The 16,819-nt window shown below is 34.6% G+C and overlaps 2 protein-coding genes across 7 annotated transcripts in view; one reads left to right on the top strand and one right to left on the bottom strand.

The window, feature by feature from the left end:
• Positions 1-16,294, top strand: part of dsx-c73A (doublesex cognate 73A) — a 132,586-nt gene extending 116,292 nt beyond the window's left edge. Inside the window, exons 3-7 of the mRNA XM_074121864.1 lie at positions 13,171-13,278; positions 13,477-13,617; positions 13,741-13,891; positions 13,980-14,144; positions 15,424-16,294. Coding sequence (XP_073977965.1) covers positions 13,171-13,278; positions 13,477-13,617; positions 13,741-13,891; positions 13,980-14,144; positions 15,424-15,485 — 627 coding nt within the window. The 3' untranslated portion in view covers positions 15,486-16,294. The remainder of the gene's footprint in view (positions 1-13,170; positions 13,279-13,476; positions 13,618-13,740; positions 13,892-13,979; positions 14,145-15,423) is intronic.
• Positions 1-16,819, bottom strand: part of LOC141450929 (elongation factor-like GTPase 1) — a 276,104-nt gene that overhangs the window by 245,605 nt on the left and 13,680 nt on the right. The window lies entirely within an intron of this gene.

The raw sequence follows: 16,819 nt of genomic DNA, 5'->3' as shown, positions 1-16,819 counted from the left end.
CTACCGGCCGGCTATTTCAGACTCTTATTTCAAAATAGTTTACGATGTCTAACTAGACATATATGTATATATAATGTTTAAAGTAACTTTACAATAGTAATACAATTGTTAAGGTTAAGATGATAACTTTAGAGTGTATAGTGTGGTGCAAATGTAAATACAACCTAATTGTATACAATATCGGCAATCTAAACTAGTTATTACATTCCGTTGTAAAAGCAAACAACTGTGCAAGTAAACAGTGCTGCGCGCGTCTGCCCTTGAACGTATGTATCTTTAAACTAGGGAGGTTACTAGTATGAAGTTATTACTTATATGAAGGCGCCCAGTATAGAAATGCTAAAAAACCATTGTTTTGAATGCGTATGTTTACAATAATAGTGTGAATTTTGTTTACACATAGTTGTTTTATTTTGTTTTCTATTCAAAGCTCTTTTTTTGATCGATGATTATTTTGAAATAAATGTATCAGATTTTCGTGTTTATAGTACGTATTTTTTAGTGCACTTCCGACCTTCGGACAGGTGTTCTCTCGTCAAAGACAATACTACCCATCTGGATTAATCCACCTCTCACTGAAGACAAGTAGAAGAGTTCAGTAGCATTCGTTCAGCTCTTTTTAGATTCCCTAATGATCTGAATTAGCACCACTAGTCCAAATCTTTTGACTATAAACACTGTAGATTGTAGAAAAATTCAAAATGCTGGTAGGGCTTACTGCAATTCCAATAAGTTGCAAACGATTGATGAAATAATCATAACCCTTTGAACTGGCTTCAAAATTGACTCCTTCCGGCAAATTCTTAGGCTGGATATCCTGCATCATCCTTAAGGAGCTCCAATTTTTTGACAATTACCATGTTAATAACCCCAAACAGGATCTGCAAGTTGTAATTTTTCTCAGATATTGAGTTTGAAATACTTCTGAGAACATTCTCTGCTAAACCTGTCCGCTTCAACATTACTTAACATCCCAATATTTTCTGAAACCCTTAATTCTAGAGTATTGGTAAACTTGTTTGGGTGACTGATTCATTAACCCAAGGAAAAGAATGATTCTTGTAACAAATCTCAATAAATACGTTTTTACAATGTATTAATGCAAGGCTTTTGATCTAGAGCCTTGGTCATCTTCTTCAGGGCTTATACTTATGAATAATTGTAATATTCATTTATATTACACGTGTTTGCCTTAAAATGTAAATAGTCAGGACTGATACGAACCTTTTAAGGCCAATTTAAGGCTTATATAAAACAAATTGTTCAATAGTTCGTAAGTATAAGCCCTGAAGGTGGCCTTAGTCCCTTGATCGAGAGCTTATTGTTTTTCCTAGGATAACCCCTAAATAGCATTTTCTGGGAAATTCTTTTCAAATAATAGCTTCAAAATTTATATGTTTGTTAGCGCTAGATAACGTTTAAAATAAAATCTTAGTTGCCATTTACAATAGAATTTTAAAAATACCTACAAATCTTTACAGTAGAATGGAGGTGCCACGGTAGCCGAGCGGTTAAGAGGCCGAGACCTGTAAAGCTAATATGTACTGGGTTCGATTCCCCGGTCTTAGGCCTTGGATTTTATTTAATGGTTAATAAAAGAAATTTACAGTAAAGTATTTTTGCTAATAGGCTCTGTCCATGACATCTAATTGGTAGTTGGAAGCCTGCCAGAAAAAATAGGCAATTACTTTACAGTAGAATGCAACTTTAGATCAATTGATTTTTTTTTTGGCATTGGCTTTCGCCATACAGCCAGCATCATCCAGGTGCTTATCACTAGAATCACTCTCCATTCTTACTCATAAATACATTCGCTACACACATTCATCCCTCTATTATATACAACTATTTACATAAACTACAGCTAATGGATGGATCAGTACTCTGTATTCCTGCCATCCTTATAGCTTAACCGAAATTAAAATCACGTAATCCTTCTCTAATCATTTTCTTGCATTCATTCTAATCGGCTATAACTTTTAAATACATTCATATTTCATTGCCTAGCTCTGCTATAGATTTAAGCACATAGATGTTGGTGGAGAATATTATGTCTTCGTAGCGAAATTGATTTTCTCTAAATTTGGATATTATGGTCCAGAATTAGATTCTTTACGAGGGTCGTTTGAAAAGTCCGTGCAAAAATAAAAACTACTTAATTTTATGGGGTAAACCTTTTTTATTTTTCAACATAGTCTCCTTTTAGGCTTATACACTTCGTCCAACGCTGCTCTAGTTTGTTGATCCCTTCCGAATAATAGGATTTGTCCAAGTCTAAAAAATAGTCATTCGTTTCTGCAATCACCTCCTCGTTTGAATAAAATCTTTTTCCCGCTAGCCATTTCTTCATATTGGGGAACAAATAGTAGTCCGAGGGAGCCAAGTCTGGAGAATAGGGGGGATGTGAAACGAGTTGGAACCCTATTTCCATTAATTTTGCGACCACAACTGCTGAGGTGTGAGCTGGTGCTTTGTCGTGATGGATTAGGACTTTTTTGTGGGCCAATCGTGGGCGTTTTTCTTGCAGCTCGGTTTTCAAACGGTCCAATAACGATGAATAATATACACCTGTAATAGTTTTACCCTTTTCCAGATAGTCGATGAGGATTATTCCTTGCGAATCCCAAAAGACTGTCGCCATAATCTTTCCGGCCGAAGGAACGGTCTTCGCCTTTTTTGGCGCAGATTCCCCCTTGGTAACCCATTGTTTAGATTGTTCTTTGGTCTCAGGAGTGTTAGTGATGTATCCATGTTTCATCCACAGTGACGAAACGACGCTTAAAGTCCTGCGGATTCTTCTGGAACAGCTGCAAACCGTCCTTGCAACACTTCACACGATTTCGTTTTTGGTTAAGCGTGAGCAATCGCGGCACCCGTCTTGCGGATAGCTTTGTCATGTCCAAATGTTGATGCAAAATATTATGTACCCGTTCATTCGAGATGCCCACAGCACTAGCAATCTCACACACCTTCACTCTTCTGTCATCCATCACCATATCATGGATTTTATCAATGATTTCTGGAGTAGTAACCTCAACAGGGCGTCCAGAACGTTCAGCGTCACTTGTGCCCATATGGCCACTCCGAAAATTTTGAAACCACTTATAAACTGCTCTAATCGAAAGTGCAGAGTCACCATAATGTTTATCAAGCTTCTCTTTAGCCTCCTGAGGCGTTTTGCCTTTCATAAATTAGTGTTTAATCAACACACGAAATTCTTTTTCGTCCATTTTTTGAAAATCACTCGACTTCCTCGATTCAAACGAATGCCAAACACAAAGAAATAGACCGATCTGGCTGAAACTTGGTGTGTGTTCTTCCAAGAGATGCTACTAACTAAACATAACCTCGATACGCGCCAGTGGTGCTATCTCTCTCACTTTGCACGGACTTTTCAAACGACCCTCGTATAATATTATTTAGTTGACAAGACAGAACAATTAACAGAAATGTTAATATCGAGAGTTAATAATCACGTCCTTGATCGAATTTACCTGAAAAAATCGACAGACCAAAATGTAAACATCACTCTTTTTTTTTTTGGATTCAGGAAATCTCAAAACGGATATTTTTTTCAATGAAAACTCGATAACACAATTTTGAATTTAATATCACAATACTTCTCACCTAGAGAAAATTGGTAATATTTAAATCAAAATGTTTTATTTACCATTTTCCTCGAATACAGTTTCCCAAACAGAATAGTACGAAAAGGAAAAGTGGTATGGATTATACAAATTTTTCTTTCACAATGATTGGTTTCGTTGGTATGGACATAAAAAAAATTGTATTTTCCCGTTAAGGTTAATTTAGGCTGTGGGATGTACTTGGTCCGTTTGAAGTCAGTTAAGCGTATCATGTGCATGGCTTGGATAACTGTTAGGACTGGTTGTCGCACAAGTATTGTCCATCTCTAGCTGATAGGATGGAATCATCTGATCACTTTTGTCTTTCATATTTCGGTTTAACTTTATCAATGTATCTATGTTTCTTTTTTTAATAAGAGAGCTAAATAAATATCATAGTGTTTTGCGAGTCATTTTGTAATCTAATCCAAATTAATTTATTTCTTCTTTTGAATAATTAATAAACGTTAAATCAAAATGAGTTAAAATAATTTAAAAATCTTGCTGTTTTTTAACTTATTTATTAGCAAGTTCCTATTTTCTCTTACTCGTACTAAAACAGATAAGACTTAGTTTGGCGATCGTATAATATTATCAAAGGACATTTCCGTATTGGATCACTTGGATGAGAAAACAAGCGGTTTAAAACGGAAAATAACAGAAAGTATTTGATTTTGGCGCTAATATAGGATCCGAAAAAGTTTTTTTGGAGAAAAAATTAGCCAAACTGAAAGTGAAAAATACATTTTTCAGTTTCTTTTGAAGATTTCTTGAATATTTAACAATATTTTCTTGGTTTACTTATTGCGTATATTTAGTTCTTTAACTTTTAATTGTAACCAAATCGTGCACTGGTTTCTATTAAATTTCTGTTACTGTAATTTTGAAATTAAGGCAATAAATTACCACTTTAGTCTCGGACACTGTAAGTTTAATTTTCCTTAACACTAAATGTTGTGGAACCATACTGTGTAACCGTAAACTAGCCGTTAAAGGAATAGAAAAAAATAAATAAATAAATAAATAAACTGGTTCAAAAGATAATTGTGAAAAAAAGTTCAACTAACATCTTCCATTTGCAATTTATAAGAATTTACAGCGTTTTGAATTCTTCTAGAATTTTTTTAGCCAAATACTTGGACTAGTATATGCTTCAGATCATTAGGGAATCTAAAAGGGCTGTACGAAGGTATATACTTTCAGAAAAGGCAAAATTAAAGGCTGTATTTTACACTATCTATATCTTCACTGAAATTTTAAAAAATTTAAATTTAATTTTAAAGTTCAGAAAATGATTATTAAGTCTCCTTTAAGAAGTTAAAATAATTATTACAGATCAATTGTCAGGCAAACAGTACAGTAATTATAATTTTTTTTTTTTTTTTGGCGTTTATTTGCGCTACAATCAGCGCGTTGGCGCTATAAGTAACAGTGATAACAGAACTATGAATTACAGAGGTATACGTGTGGGGAAGTTACCCCCAGTGATAACACTCCAAAACATTAGACTGTTAGTCACTCTCTTCACTGGAGAGGAGATCACGAAGCTACTGTCTCTTAAGGCGTCTTGTCCGAGTTGTCAGGAAGAGTTCTAGAAGAAAGATTTTGAGCTAGAGGATTTATATGAGATTGCAGGTTGAAGTGGAGTTTTCTGTATCTTGTTTTAGCAACTTGTGTGACAAAAGGAATGTTAAGGTCAGTGTGTATAGTCCAGGTTGGAGACATAAAATGGAGCGTTTACGATAGTTCGAAGTATTTTTGATTGTAGCGATTGAATCCTTTGGAGATTGGAGCGTTTGGTTGAACCCCACAGCTCTATTCCATAGATTAAAAATAGAAGTGTAAATTAGTCTTTTGTTGTCCAGAGAGAGTTTTGATCTGTCGTCTAAGAGTCTTTTAAGGAGTCGATAGCGTCTGTTTAGTTATGTTCTTTTAAGTCTAGTGTGGGGGTTCCAAGAAAGTCTTCGGTCTAAGTAAAGCACAAGGTAGCGGGCAACGTTTACTACAGGTGGAGGTGTTAGGTTATAGATGGCTGGAGGAAGAGTAATTACAATAGAATGAAAAAAATTCAGTCGTAATACATTTATTCTGCGAGCTTTCGACCTAGGGACTAGGTCATCTTCAGGGCTAGTTTACAAAGTAATATTTTTACATTACAGGGTTGGTGTGTCTTCTGTCTTGTCTGTTCATGGACCCTGTAATGTAAAATATTACTTTGTAAACTAGCCCCGAAGATGACCTAGTCCCTAGGTTGAAATCTCGGCAGAATAAATGTATCACGACTGAAATGGCAATTATTTTTTTCATCCTATTGAAACTATGAATCAGTCACTAAAAATAATGAACATCAATAAAGTAATTATTAAATCTCAATTAGATGTGTTGGACATAATTGCCAGCCCGTAAATGGCCAAACAAATTGGCAAAAGGAACATCCTTTTGTACAAAACAAAGAAGCTATTAAAAATAATGAAGAAGAAATTAAATATCAATTTTAACAGACAAATGTACTTACAAAAAAATTGGAATCACAAACATTAAGTAAAACAACAAATTAATAGACAAACATTAGAATTATAAATAATTAGGAGAAAGCTCGTGAAGTTTGGCTATGAAAAGGAAACTTCGTGATGAGGAAGGTGAAAGGTTGAATAAGTAAAGAAAAACTTTTATTTTTGGAGAGAGAGAGAGATATAGGCGAACTTGGTCTAGTTCATCAGGAGTAGTCATTAAGATGGTGGACATGAATAGAGCAGGTTTATTTTCTAAACATGACTAGGAGAAACTAGAAAAGTTCTCTCATGGCAAAAATGGTTATTATATCTCCAAAACTAGAAACAAAATACAAATTTGGGCAATATTATACTTCTAGTTTGGAGAGAAGTACTCAAACTCATTAAACTAACGAGGGTTATCAGTTACTGTTTAAAGGCTATTCATTAGAACACAATTTAGAAAATGTAAATCTCTTAAGTTTACTCTAAAATGAGCAAAAACTAAATTACGAAAAAGAGTTCTTAATTTAGAGCAGTGGTACCGCCCACCGAGAGATCTAGCAGGGGCGTTTTTGGTCAAAGGCAAATTTTGGGGGGCGTTGAGGACTAGCCGACGCCCCCCTAGGGAATGGAAGGAGCCAAAGCATAAGCCGTGCGTAGGTCCATGACAAGATTGCCAGCATTGGGAAGCACTTAAAGAAGGTTTTACAAATAGATTTTGGGATGTTCTCAACATGATCATTCCCCAGATTGGGTCCTAGAAACTTCCTCAAACCTACAAACAGCAGAATTATCACTGCAGGAGGAGTTGATAGAACTGTCAACAAACGAAGAGTTAAAATTGAAATTAAAAAATGGATATCAAGAATTTTTGGCTTCAAAGGCAAAAGTCCAGTATTCAGGCTTGTCCATGGGACATATGTTTCTGTCCCATCCCATCCCATCCCATGGCAATTTATGCCCGTCCCATCCCATTCCATCCCACGGGATTCCCATTATAATATTAATATTGAATACAGTTCAAATAAAATTATTAAATTGAAAGTTTACGTTTAGTGTCTACTAAATAGGACTACATGTACTAAGAGTCATGCAAAACGACAAAATTTATTAACTTTATTAACTTTAACACTCAAAAGGATTAGATTATGACAATTCAGTATCATTCTATCGACTACCATGTATCGACTACCATGAGAAATACAAATGTGTGCTGTCCCATCCCATCCCATCCCATGGGAAGTTTCCCATGGGAATAACATTCCTATGGACAACACTTCCAGTATTGTATCCGGCCGTATGGGCTACAATCAGAAAGTTTTTTATTGCATTCCCATCGTCAAATTTAGCCGAAACAGTATTTAGCGTAGTCTTCAGACACAGAGAGCAGCTGATAACCTCCTGGGTAACCTGGCTTGCGAGCCAGAGGAGGCACCTTTGAAGGCACAGTACATGTTTCACAAGTTGAGTAAAGTGCATTATTTGATAAATTAACGAAAAGTTTGATCCTTTACATGAAAGATATTGATCACTTAAATATGTGGCAGGAGGTTTCCAATTTTTTTGGTAATTAAACGCAACTCTCCCAAAATTACCAAATAATTATTAAACCTTCTTGTTTGAAACAGATGTAAAATTAATTTTTAGCCATTTTGCGTTTGCTTGAGAACATCTAAAGCTCTTAACATTTGACTTTTCTTAGAAAAATCACTCGAAAAACGACTTATTTCCCGATATTAAGAAAAATTATGGCTTTACTGCCTTGGCAATATTTTTAGTAGAAAGGAGATGAAAAAATACATAAAAATGACCTATCGCGTGCTCTTCTTTCTCTTTGATAACAAGTTAAAAAATTGAAATATGATTAATAAATACCAGATTTTGAAATGACCTAGCACCTTTAATTTTGAAGATATCGAATTGCGGTTTCCGGTTTCTCTCATAAATTTTTATACTCTTTAAAACTGAGCATATGAAAATGGGGGTCAACTGCAAACCCTCAATTTTGGTCGCGCGTCAGCCGCGTATGTGGGCAGCAATCTAAAATCAAGTCTCATATTCTGAAACTAGAGGGGTCGGGCATCAATTTTTTCCTGTACCATTTCTTGCTCAGATTTACCGTTTAAGCATGAAATGCATTTGAGCCGTTTTAAAATGAACACCCTGTATAAAAAAAAACTATGTGTAAACAAAATTCACGATACTACGGTAATTCTGCCAAGAGAATAAAAAAGGGGAACTCTTCTTCAAATATCTAGGCACCATTATTGGAGCTGGTAGCTCCTTTAGTAAAGGAAATAAAGCGGAAAATTGGTGAAGGAGTTCTTGAGGAAAAGAAAGGCTTAATTCTGTCCTACGGAAAGGTAACGTACCCCAACAGGAAGAAGAAAATCATAGCAGTATCAAGGGATATGCACTACCCGCAGAGATATGGGCAGTAACTGCCAGTTCTGGGTGACGAAATTTGTTTTCTACGGAGGTAAAGAAAGATAGATTAGTGGTTATGAGCAGCAATAGTACTGTAGGCAGGTGACAAAGAAGAAATGAGGAGATAAGGGACCTGAAGTTAACTATTTTGAGAAGGAATGACAGAAAGAAATGAACCAGAACAGATTTGATAATGGAAAGCTTTGGGTAGGAGAAAGAGAAGAAGGACGTAAAAGTTTTGGATAGCTTTATTGGAGTAAAGTTTGCACAGCAATGTTCATGCTCTGGCGGAAGAAGCATCTGAGTGATGATTATTCCAAATTAAAAGAAACTGGAAGAATGATAGTTAAGGGTTGTATATCCTTCCAACACCTGGCACCAAGGAAACCCAAGTAGTAGGTAAAAACCATTACCAGAAGCCTCCTTACCAGAAACCATCCAAAAGGTCTGATGATGCAGACAACCAGTATCGTCAGGAATGTTTTGGAAGACGGAAACCGGCAGTCAGAGATCGCCACACACAAACACTCCCCTCAATTACCCCAGAGAGGATATATCCTCCTCCATCAACGGCTATGAACTCTTTAAACTAGTTAACTGGAAAAGGAACAAGGAATGAAAGTCATGAAGGTCGACTAAGTGATTTCGGAACTAGAAAATAAGAATATTTTTTATTATTTTTATAAATTACCCATTTAAAAAGAAACCAAACAAGAAATGGCCAACCAAAGTAGTGAAACCACCGGAAATCTCCAATATCAATACATTGGTTTCAACCTTCCTCTGTTGGTATAAACCTATTTCAAGGAAAAGAAAAAAAATGCACTGAACCAGATTTTCCTTAATTTTAAAACACAAAAATTTATCTCAATGAAAGAAAGAACAATATGTAGCACTAGCTACGTAACCACTAGATATCAACAAACAGGTTAGCCTTACCTGAGGGATAAACGGTCCACTCAGCAAAGCAGGAAGAATTGTTGTATGTGAGGTGACTGTCATGTAATAATTCAGATGACATGATTCCTTGCTCTAGATATCCTGTATCATTGACAGTGCTAGATATAACGGCAAAAGACAACTTCACAATCTACAACCATTTCTGACTAGTAGACCTTGTCCTTAACTAATTAGATACTTTAAAGATCAAATATGTCTAATTTAATTAGATTTTAATACACATATATTGTTAAATATTTTCATATAAAATTTTTGTTTCTTGAATAAACACGTATTTTAAATAAAAGTAAAAAAAAAGTAAAGTAATTGCCTACTTTTTCAGGCTGGCTTTACGTCCAACCAATTAAGCAAACATACTTTACTGTTAATTTCTTTTATTAACCATTAAATAAAATCCAAGGCCTAAAGACCGGGAATCGAACTCAGTACCACAATACATATTAGCTTTAAAGGTCTCGCCTCTAACCGCTCGGCTACCGTGGCTCCCTATTATAAATAATTCTAGCTCCCATAACAACCGTGGCTCCCGATACGAAGATTTAATTTCAGCCCTTTTAAAAGCGATTTTATTTAAATGTTCATTTTTGACAAAAAAAAAAAAAGCAATGAAAAGCAGCGATTCTTTAGATTAACCAGTAAAGTGTTTATGACGAGTATATTCGTCATGCGTTTTCAATAGTGACCATCAGCAGTTAATTTTGCAATTTTAGTTAAATCTAAAATATATTCCTAAATTTATTTTAGATATTTTTGGTTCCTATTTATGTTAAAATAAATAAATGAATAAATGTACATGAAATAAATAACGAAAAAAAATATAAAAGTCATTTCATTGCAACCCAATTTCATATCAAACATACTCTGGGTTTGACGAATACGAGGGGGTACCCAAAAAAAACCGGAATTATTTTTTAAAAGCTATTTATTTACAAATTTTTTACAGAACAACCTTATCCCCTTCAAAATACTCTCCATTACAACTAATACATTTGTCCCACCGGTGCTTCCACTGTTCGAAACATTTTTTGTAGTCATCTTTAGAAATGGCTGACAGCTCCTTCTTCGTTTTTTTCTTGACCTCTTCAATGTTGTCAAATCGGTGACCTTTCATGCCCTTTTTCATGCGTGGAAATAAGAAAAAGTAGCACGGAGCCAGGTCAGGCGAGTAAGGTGCGCGGGGCAGCGGAACCATGCCATTTTTAGCCAAAAACTGTGTAACAGAGATGGCTGTGTGTGCAGGTGCATTGTCGTGGTGGAAGAACCAGTCTCCTGTTTGCCACAAATCGGGTCTTTTTTGGCGAACACTATTGCGCAATCTTTTCAAAACTTCCAAATACAAGGTTTGATTGACGGTCTGACCTGGGGGGACAAACTCTGAATGGACTACGCCTTTGGCATCAAAAAAGCAAATCAGCATTGTTTTGATGTTTGACTTGACTTGACGACATTTTTTTGGTCGGGGTGAAGATGACGTCTTCCATTGGCTCGACTGTTGCTTTGTTTCTGGGTCATAACCATAGCACCATGACTCATCACCAGTAATGACCTTTGACAGAAAGTCTGGATCAGTTTCAAGCTGTTGTTTCAAAGCACGACATGTTTCAACTCGATGTTCTTTTTGATTGTCAGTCAGAACTCGAGGAACAAACTTGGCAGCAACCCTTTTCATCCCTAAATCTTCCGTTAAAATTCGCTGAACCGAGCTCCAAGATAACCCACTACTCTCTGACAGTTGATCAATTGTCTGTCGACGGTCTGTGAACACTAGCTCTCGAATTTTTTCAACATTTTCGTCGATTCGGGCAGTTGATGGACGTCCAGAACGAGGTTTATCATCAATCGACATGTCGCCATTTTTAAACCGAGTAAACCACTCGTATACTTGAGTTTTTCCCATAGCGTCATCTTTGTAAGCTGTTTTCAACATTAAAACACTTTCAGCAGCATTTTTGCCGAGTAGAAAACAAAATTTCAGAGCTGCACGTTGTTCACTTAAACTTGCCATCATAAAAAACGAAAAAAGAACAAAACAGCGCTGGTAAAAACAATCACTGCAGATGAACAGAACAAGCCAGGCAGACAACACAGGCAGGACTGAACTGGCAAGGAATTGCGCTATACACGTCTAGCGGCAGAAATGCGTACTACATAAGCTCCATGCGCGGCAACGCAATTCCGGTTATTTTTGGGTACCCCCTCGTATATTCGTCATCGCTTAATTTGTACGACGCACCTAGGGGACACATTTTCCAACAGGATCTAAACAGTTAACTGGTTAATTTGACTTATCAGTAAACCAAGAATAGTGTCTAATATTTACATAAATAGTAATTACTAGATCGGCTTAGTTTCAGCTATTTTGCTGAACCTTCTTCAGACCTCAATTTGTACAAAATTTTATTAATAATGTAACATATACGTATACATATATAACATAATCGTTGATGGAACCTACAGAAGACAACAAAGTATCCGATATCTAACGTCTCTAATCATCAAAGTCGAAAATTCTTTGCCAAATAACTATAATGCATCATAAATCTTTGCCGTTTCCAACCGCAACATTCGTAATCATCTTTCACAATCATCACTCTGCTTATCCTAACCCATTAATCCATCAACTTCCATCTTACACTTCTTACCAACAATAAAATCTGGTTTAACGTTTGAAGCGGCGATAGCCGCACGATGTCCCTCAGCGTTGAAGATTAGTAATTAAATGTTACTTTATGAGATGACTTCACTCTGGGTGATTACTTCTCTTTGTCTCGTCAGTGATTTCAGCTGATTAACTTGCTGCAGGCCTTAATGACTCTGCAGTTGTTAAGTTCAAATAAATAATTAAAAATTAAATTTAAAAGATTTTAACCAAAAAAAAACGATTTTATTAATAATATATGTCATTTTTAGATAGATATCCAAATACATGCAAATCAATAAGAGCGATGTACGTGATTACGTGATAGATAAAATTTTGTATTGGTTTAGGTCTTGAAGAGAACTGGCAAAACAGTATTTTATTGTAATCATAAAAATTTGTAATCATTAGAGAGTAACGAACTATAAACATCCTACTATATCCTGAGAATACTTTACTAAGAAGAAGCGGCACTAAGGAGGATAAATTTTTAAATTATAGCAGATTGCTCTGTCTTAGCGGAGGTACCAGTATTTCAGTCGATCCATTCTATTTAAAGCACCGCTTTCTAGTACTTTGAATCATACCACCAGTTTGTGAGCAATTATTAATTATGCAAGACCCCGCACATAGTTTTGGATCTAGTTAGTCACTTTTAACTAACTTAATCTACCTAAATTAAGCTTAAGTTACTTTTTATTCCGAATTTATTGAATTTTTTCAACATTATTCTAATTACTTTCATTTTATAAATTTATTACTGAACGCGATGCAATTATTAAGCATCACGTAACTTTTAAATGAAATCTGCGTTTACTGAGTCAGTAACTATTGTGCGAGACGAAATCTTGTCAGCACCAAATTGTTACCTACCTCTGATGGTACAAGAAAATCCGTAACCGGTCAGGGGTAATACAATAAACCTGCTTATTTCGTCGGATAAAATCAAGGATACATGTTATAGTTCTTATTTTTATTATTAATTTTAATTTATACTGTTTTTTGTTGGGTGTGTCTGTCACAGGAATCGTCTGTAAGGATACCCACTGGTGGATCGCCAAAACCAACCAAATACCATTACTATCCGCACAATCAGCATATATATCTATTACCAGAATGTGCAGTTCAACAGGTATGCTTACAAAAAAAAATAGAATGTTTAGGTGAAAGATTTTAAATTGCAAACTCAAACCTAATAAATAAAAAAATATTATCAATAATAATTGAATGTAATCACAGTCTTTCAATAATAATTCTTAACAATTAAGCCTTATTTATTGTGGAAGATATTTCTTAAAACATATAACAGGGATTTTTTTTTTATTTGCAGGTTTGCAACGCTGTTTACGTGAGATTGAATTATACACAACCATTGTGCGCATGCCCATCACGATATAGAGAACCATGCTCTGCATCGTTAAACTCTGATGATCTTCATACTACTGAATTATCTGCTTCACCTTATGGCAAGGTACTTGAGAAAATAAAGGATATTAAAAATTCTAAAGATAAAAGATACACCAACTACAAAAACAAAAAAAAAGTGTACAATTGCATTAAAAACGCACGCTGCTCTAATAATAATTATTTTCAGGTATACACTCTAGTGAAGACTTGCGAACCAGTTGCTGATATGAGATTATGCAGAGCACCAAGAGATTGGTCATTATTAGCGTTGCAAAATATAAGAACTGGGAAAAGCCATTATCTAGTGATTTGCCGATGTCCATATACTAGTACTCTAGGTGACATTCTATTCGTTAAAAGATTTTATCAAGCTAATATACAAAATTTTTGCAATTTTTCAAAAAAAAAAATCGTATCCTGTTTCAGAGGGTCCAATGAGTCATGATCAACCGACCTATGCTAGTGTACCCGGTATTCGGGTTTACGGGATGATGTGCATTTCTAAAGGTTTAACACCATCCACTACACCACTGGCAATTACAAAAAGAAAATCACGTCCAATGAGGGTAGCCAGAAGCTTAAGGTTTAGTAGTAAGTTTCAGTTTTTACAAAGTATCTCATTCTAAAAACCACAAGCTAAGTATAAATCAACGTAATCCTCGGAAGGATGAAAATTGGGTAAGAATGTATGAATCATGAATCAAGAACGAATTAGAATGAATGTAAATCATGCGTACTACGAGGGTCGTTTGAAAAGTCCGTGCAAAAATAAAAACTACTTAATTTTTTGGGGTAAACCTTTTTTATTTTTCAACATAGTCTCCTTTTAGGCTTATACACTTCGTCCAACGCTGCTCTAGTTTGTTGATCCCTTCCGAATAATAGGATATGTCCAAGTCTGAAAAATAGCCATTCGTTTCTGCAATCACCTCCTCGTTTGAATAAAATCTTTTTCCCGCCAGCCATTTCTTCATATTGGGGAACAAATAGTAGTCCGAGGGAGCCAAGTCTGGAGAATAGGGGGGATGTGAAACGAGTTGGAACCTTATTTTTATTAATTTTGCGACCACAACTGCTGAGGTGTGAGCTGGTGCGTTGTCGTGATGGAAAAGGACTTTTTTGTGGGCCATCCACAGTGACGAAACGACGCTTAAAGTCCTGCGGATTCTTCTGGAACAGCTGCAAACCGTCCTTGCAACACTTCACACGATTTCGTTTTTGGTCAAGCGTGAGCAATCGCGGCACCCATCTTGCGGATAGCTTTGTCATGTCCAAATGTTCATGCAAAATATTATGTACCCGTTCATTCGAGATGCCCACAGCACTAGCAATCTCACGCACCTTCACTCTTCTGTCATCCATCACCATATCATGGATTTTATCAATGATTTCTGGAGTAGTAACCTCAACAGGGCGTCCAGAACGTTCAGCGTCACTTGTGCCCATATGGCCACTCCGAAAATTTTGAAACCACTTATAAACTGTTCTAATCGAAGGTGCAGAGTCACCATAATGTTTATCAAGCTTCTCTTTAGTTTCCTGAGGCGTTTTGCCTTTCATAAAGTAGTGTTTAATCAACACACGAAATTCTTTTTCGTCCATTTTTTTGAAAATCACTCGACTTCCTCGATTCAAACGAATGCCAAACACAAAGAAATAGACCGATCTGGCTGAAACTTGGTGTGTGTTCTTCCAAGAGATGCTACTAACTAAACATAACCTCGATACGCGCCAGTGGTGCTATCTCTCTCACTTTGCACGGACTTTTCAAACGACCCTCGTATAAGCGGATAAAAGCAATTATATTATCCATCACTGAGGGGCCTAACTACATTCTTAATATTAACATATTATTTAATTTATTTTGCAGATTACGATGTACCATTCCCTTGGGATAAAGTAAAAGAATTGATTAAAGCTACAGAAGTGTGATTATTACGACTAAATATTTACAGGCCTCAATAAAGATAAAGAACAAGATAGAAGAAGAAGCATTGAATTATAGGGTCCTATTAAAAATTGATTATTTTCATATTTTTTATATAATAATTAATAAATCTGTTATATAAAAAATTTGTTGAATGTTAATGATTAAAAAAATCAATGTTTTTTTTAAATTTTAAAAAGACAAATTGATTTTTATAATCATTTACATTCTTTATTTTCAAAAAAAAAAAGTGTAAAAAAGTGATTTTAAGACCCTTCCTATCCCACCATTGAATTACATTTAACTTCAGAAGTTTTACGAATGGTTTATGTGATAGTAAATTTTATTAATTTATCTTCAAAATTTTAATTTACTTATTTATTGTTGCTTTTTTTTTTTTTAAGAAAAACAGTTATAACTATAATTTTTTTTTTTTAATGGCTGTAAATAATTTTTAAAAATGCTTTAATTTATTTAATGTACCTTTAAGATATTAAAATATTGTAAATCATTCTTTTTGATAATAGATAAACGCAATTAAAAAATGTCTTGCAAAGTCAGGAGTCAATTTTACAATACAAAATAATGTATGGACGGTAGTTCAGTTAGTTAAATCAATATTAATAAAAAACAAAAAAATAATTAAGAATGTGATAAATTATTTACTGTTTAACACCCATAAAAAATGTAAACAAGTATGTATTAATCCAAAATGTAGTCATTAATATCTACTATTTTGAATTATAAATAATAAAACTTTTATTAAATAATAATTAAATAAATATAAAAAAATACTTAAAAATTCTCTGTTAATAAGGTGCAATTTTGAAAATTGCCAAAAATAAGTTTCTAAGTTTGTCAAGTTATAGACAAAAGTAGAAAGAAATATGTGAAAAATATATTTATAATGAAATAAAAGCGTTTGTTTTTCTAAATCCTTGATAGAAATCATTTCTACTAATGATAATGATTATTGTCATATGAACTATCTTAGGAAAGGAACAATTTCTAATATTATGGTTCTACAAAGGTTAGTACAATGTGATGTCAATTACTGTGGTATTTACTGTCTGATAATTGTAGAAAGACAATCATGACTTTCGGAAAACGTAAATATACGTTTCTTATCTTGGAACTAAGAAATTTCTTCTTAAATAGGGAAACTTAAATTATAGGTGACTGAAATAGATTCATTATCTAGACAGGGTTTGTTTAATGTGTAAAGCTTCGATGGCTATTATTAATTGTAATTATTATTAATGCAAAAGACAACCGTAATTTTAACAAATAAACTGTTCTTCAACATTAGCTTCAATGAGAACCTAACCATTTTAATAAT

This window comes from Rhodnius prolixus, unplaced genomic scaffold, assembly GCF_049639745.1.
Source record: "Rhodnius prolixus isolate KJV_2025 unplaced genomic scaffold, Rpr scaffold_8, whole genome shotgun sequence".
NCBI classification, from domain to species: Eukaryota; Metazoa; Arthropoda; class Insecta; order Hemiptera; family Reduviidae; genus Rhodnius; species Rhodnius prolixus.
This window is presented reverse-complemented; position numbering and strand designations above follow the sequence as displayed.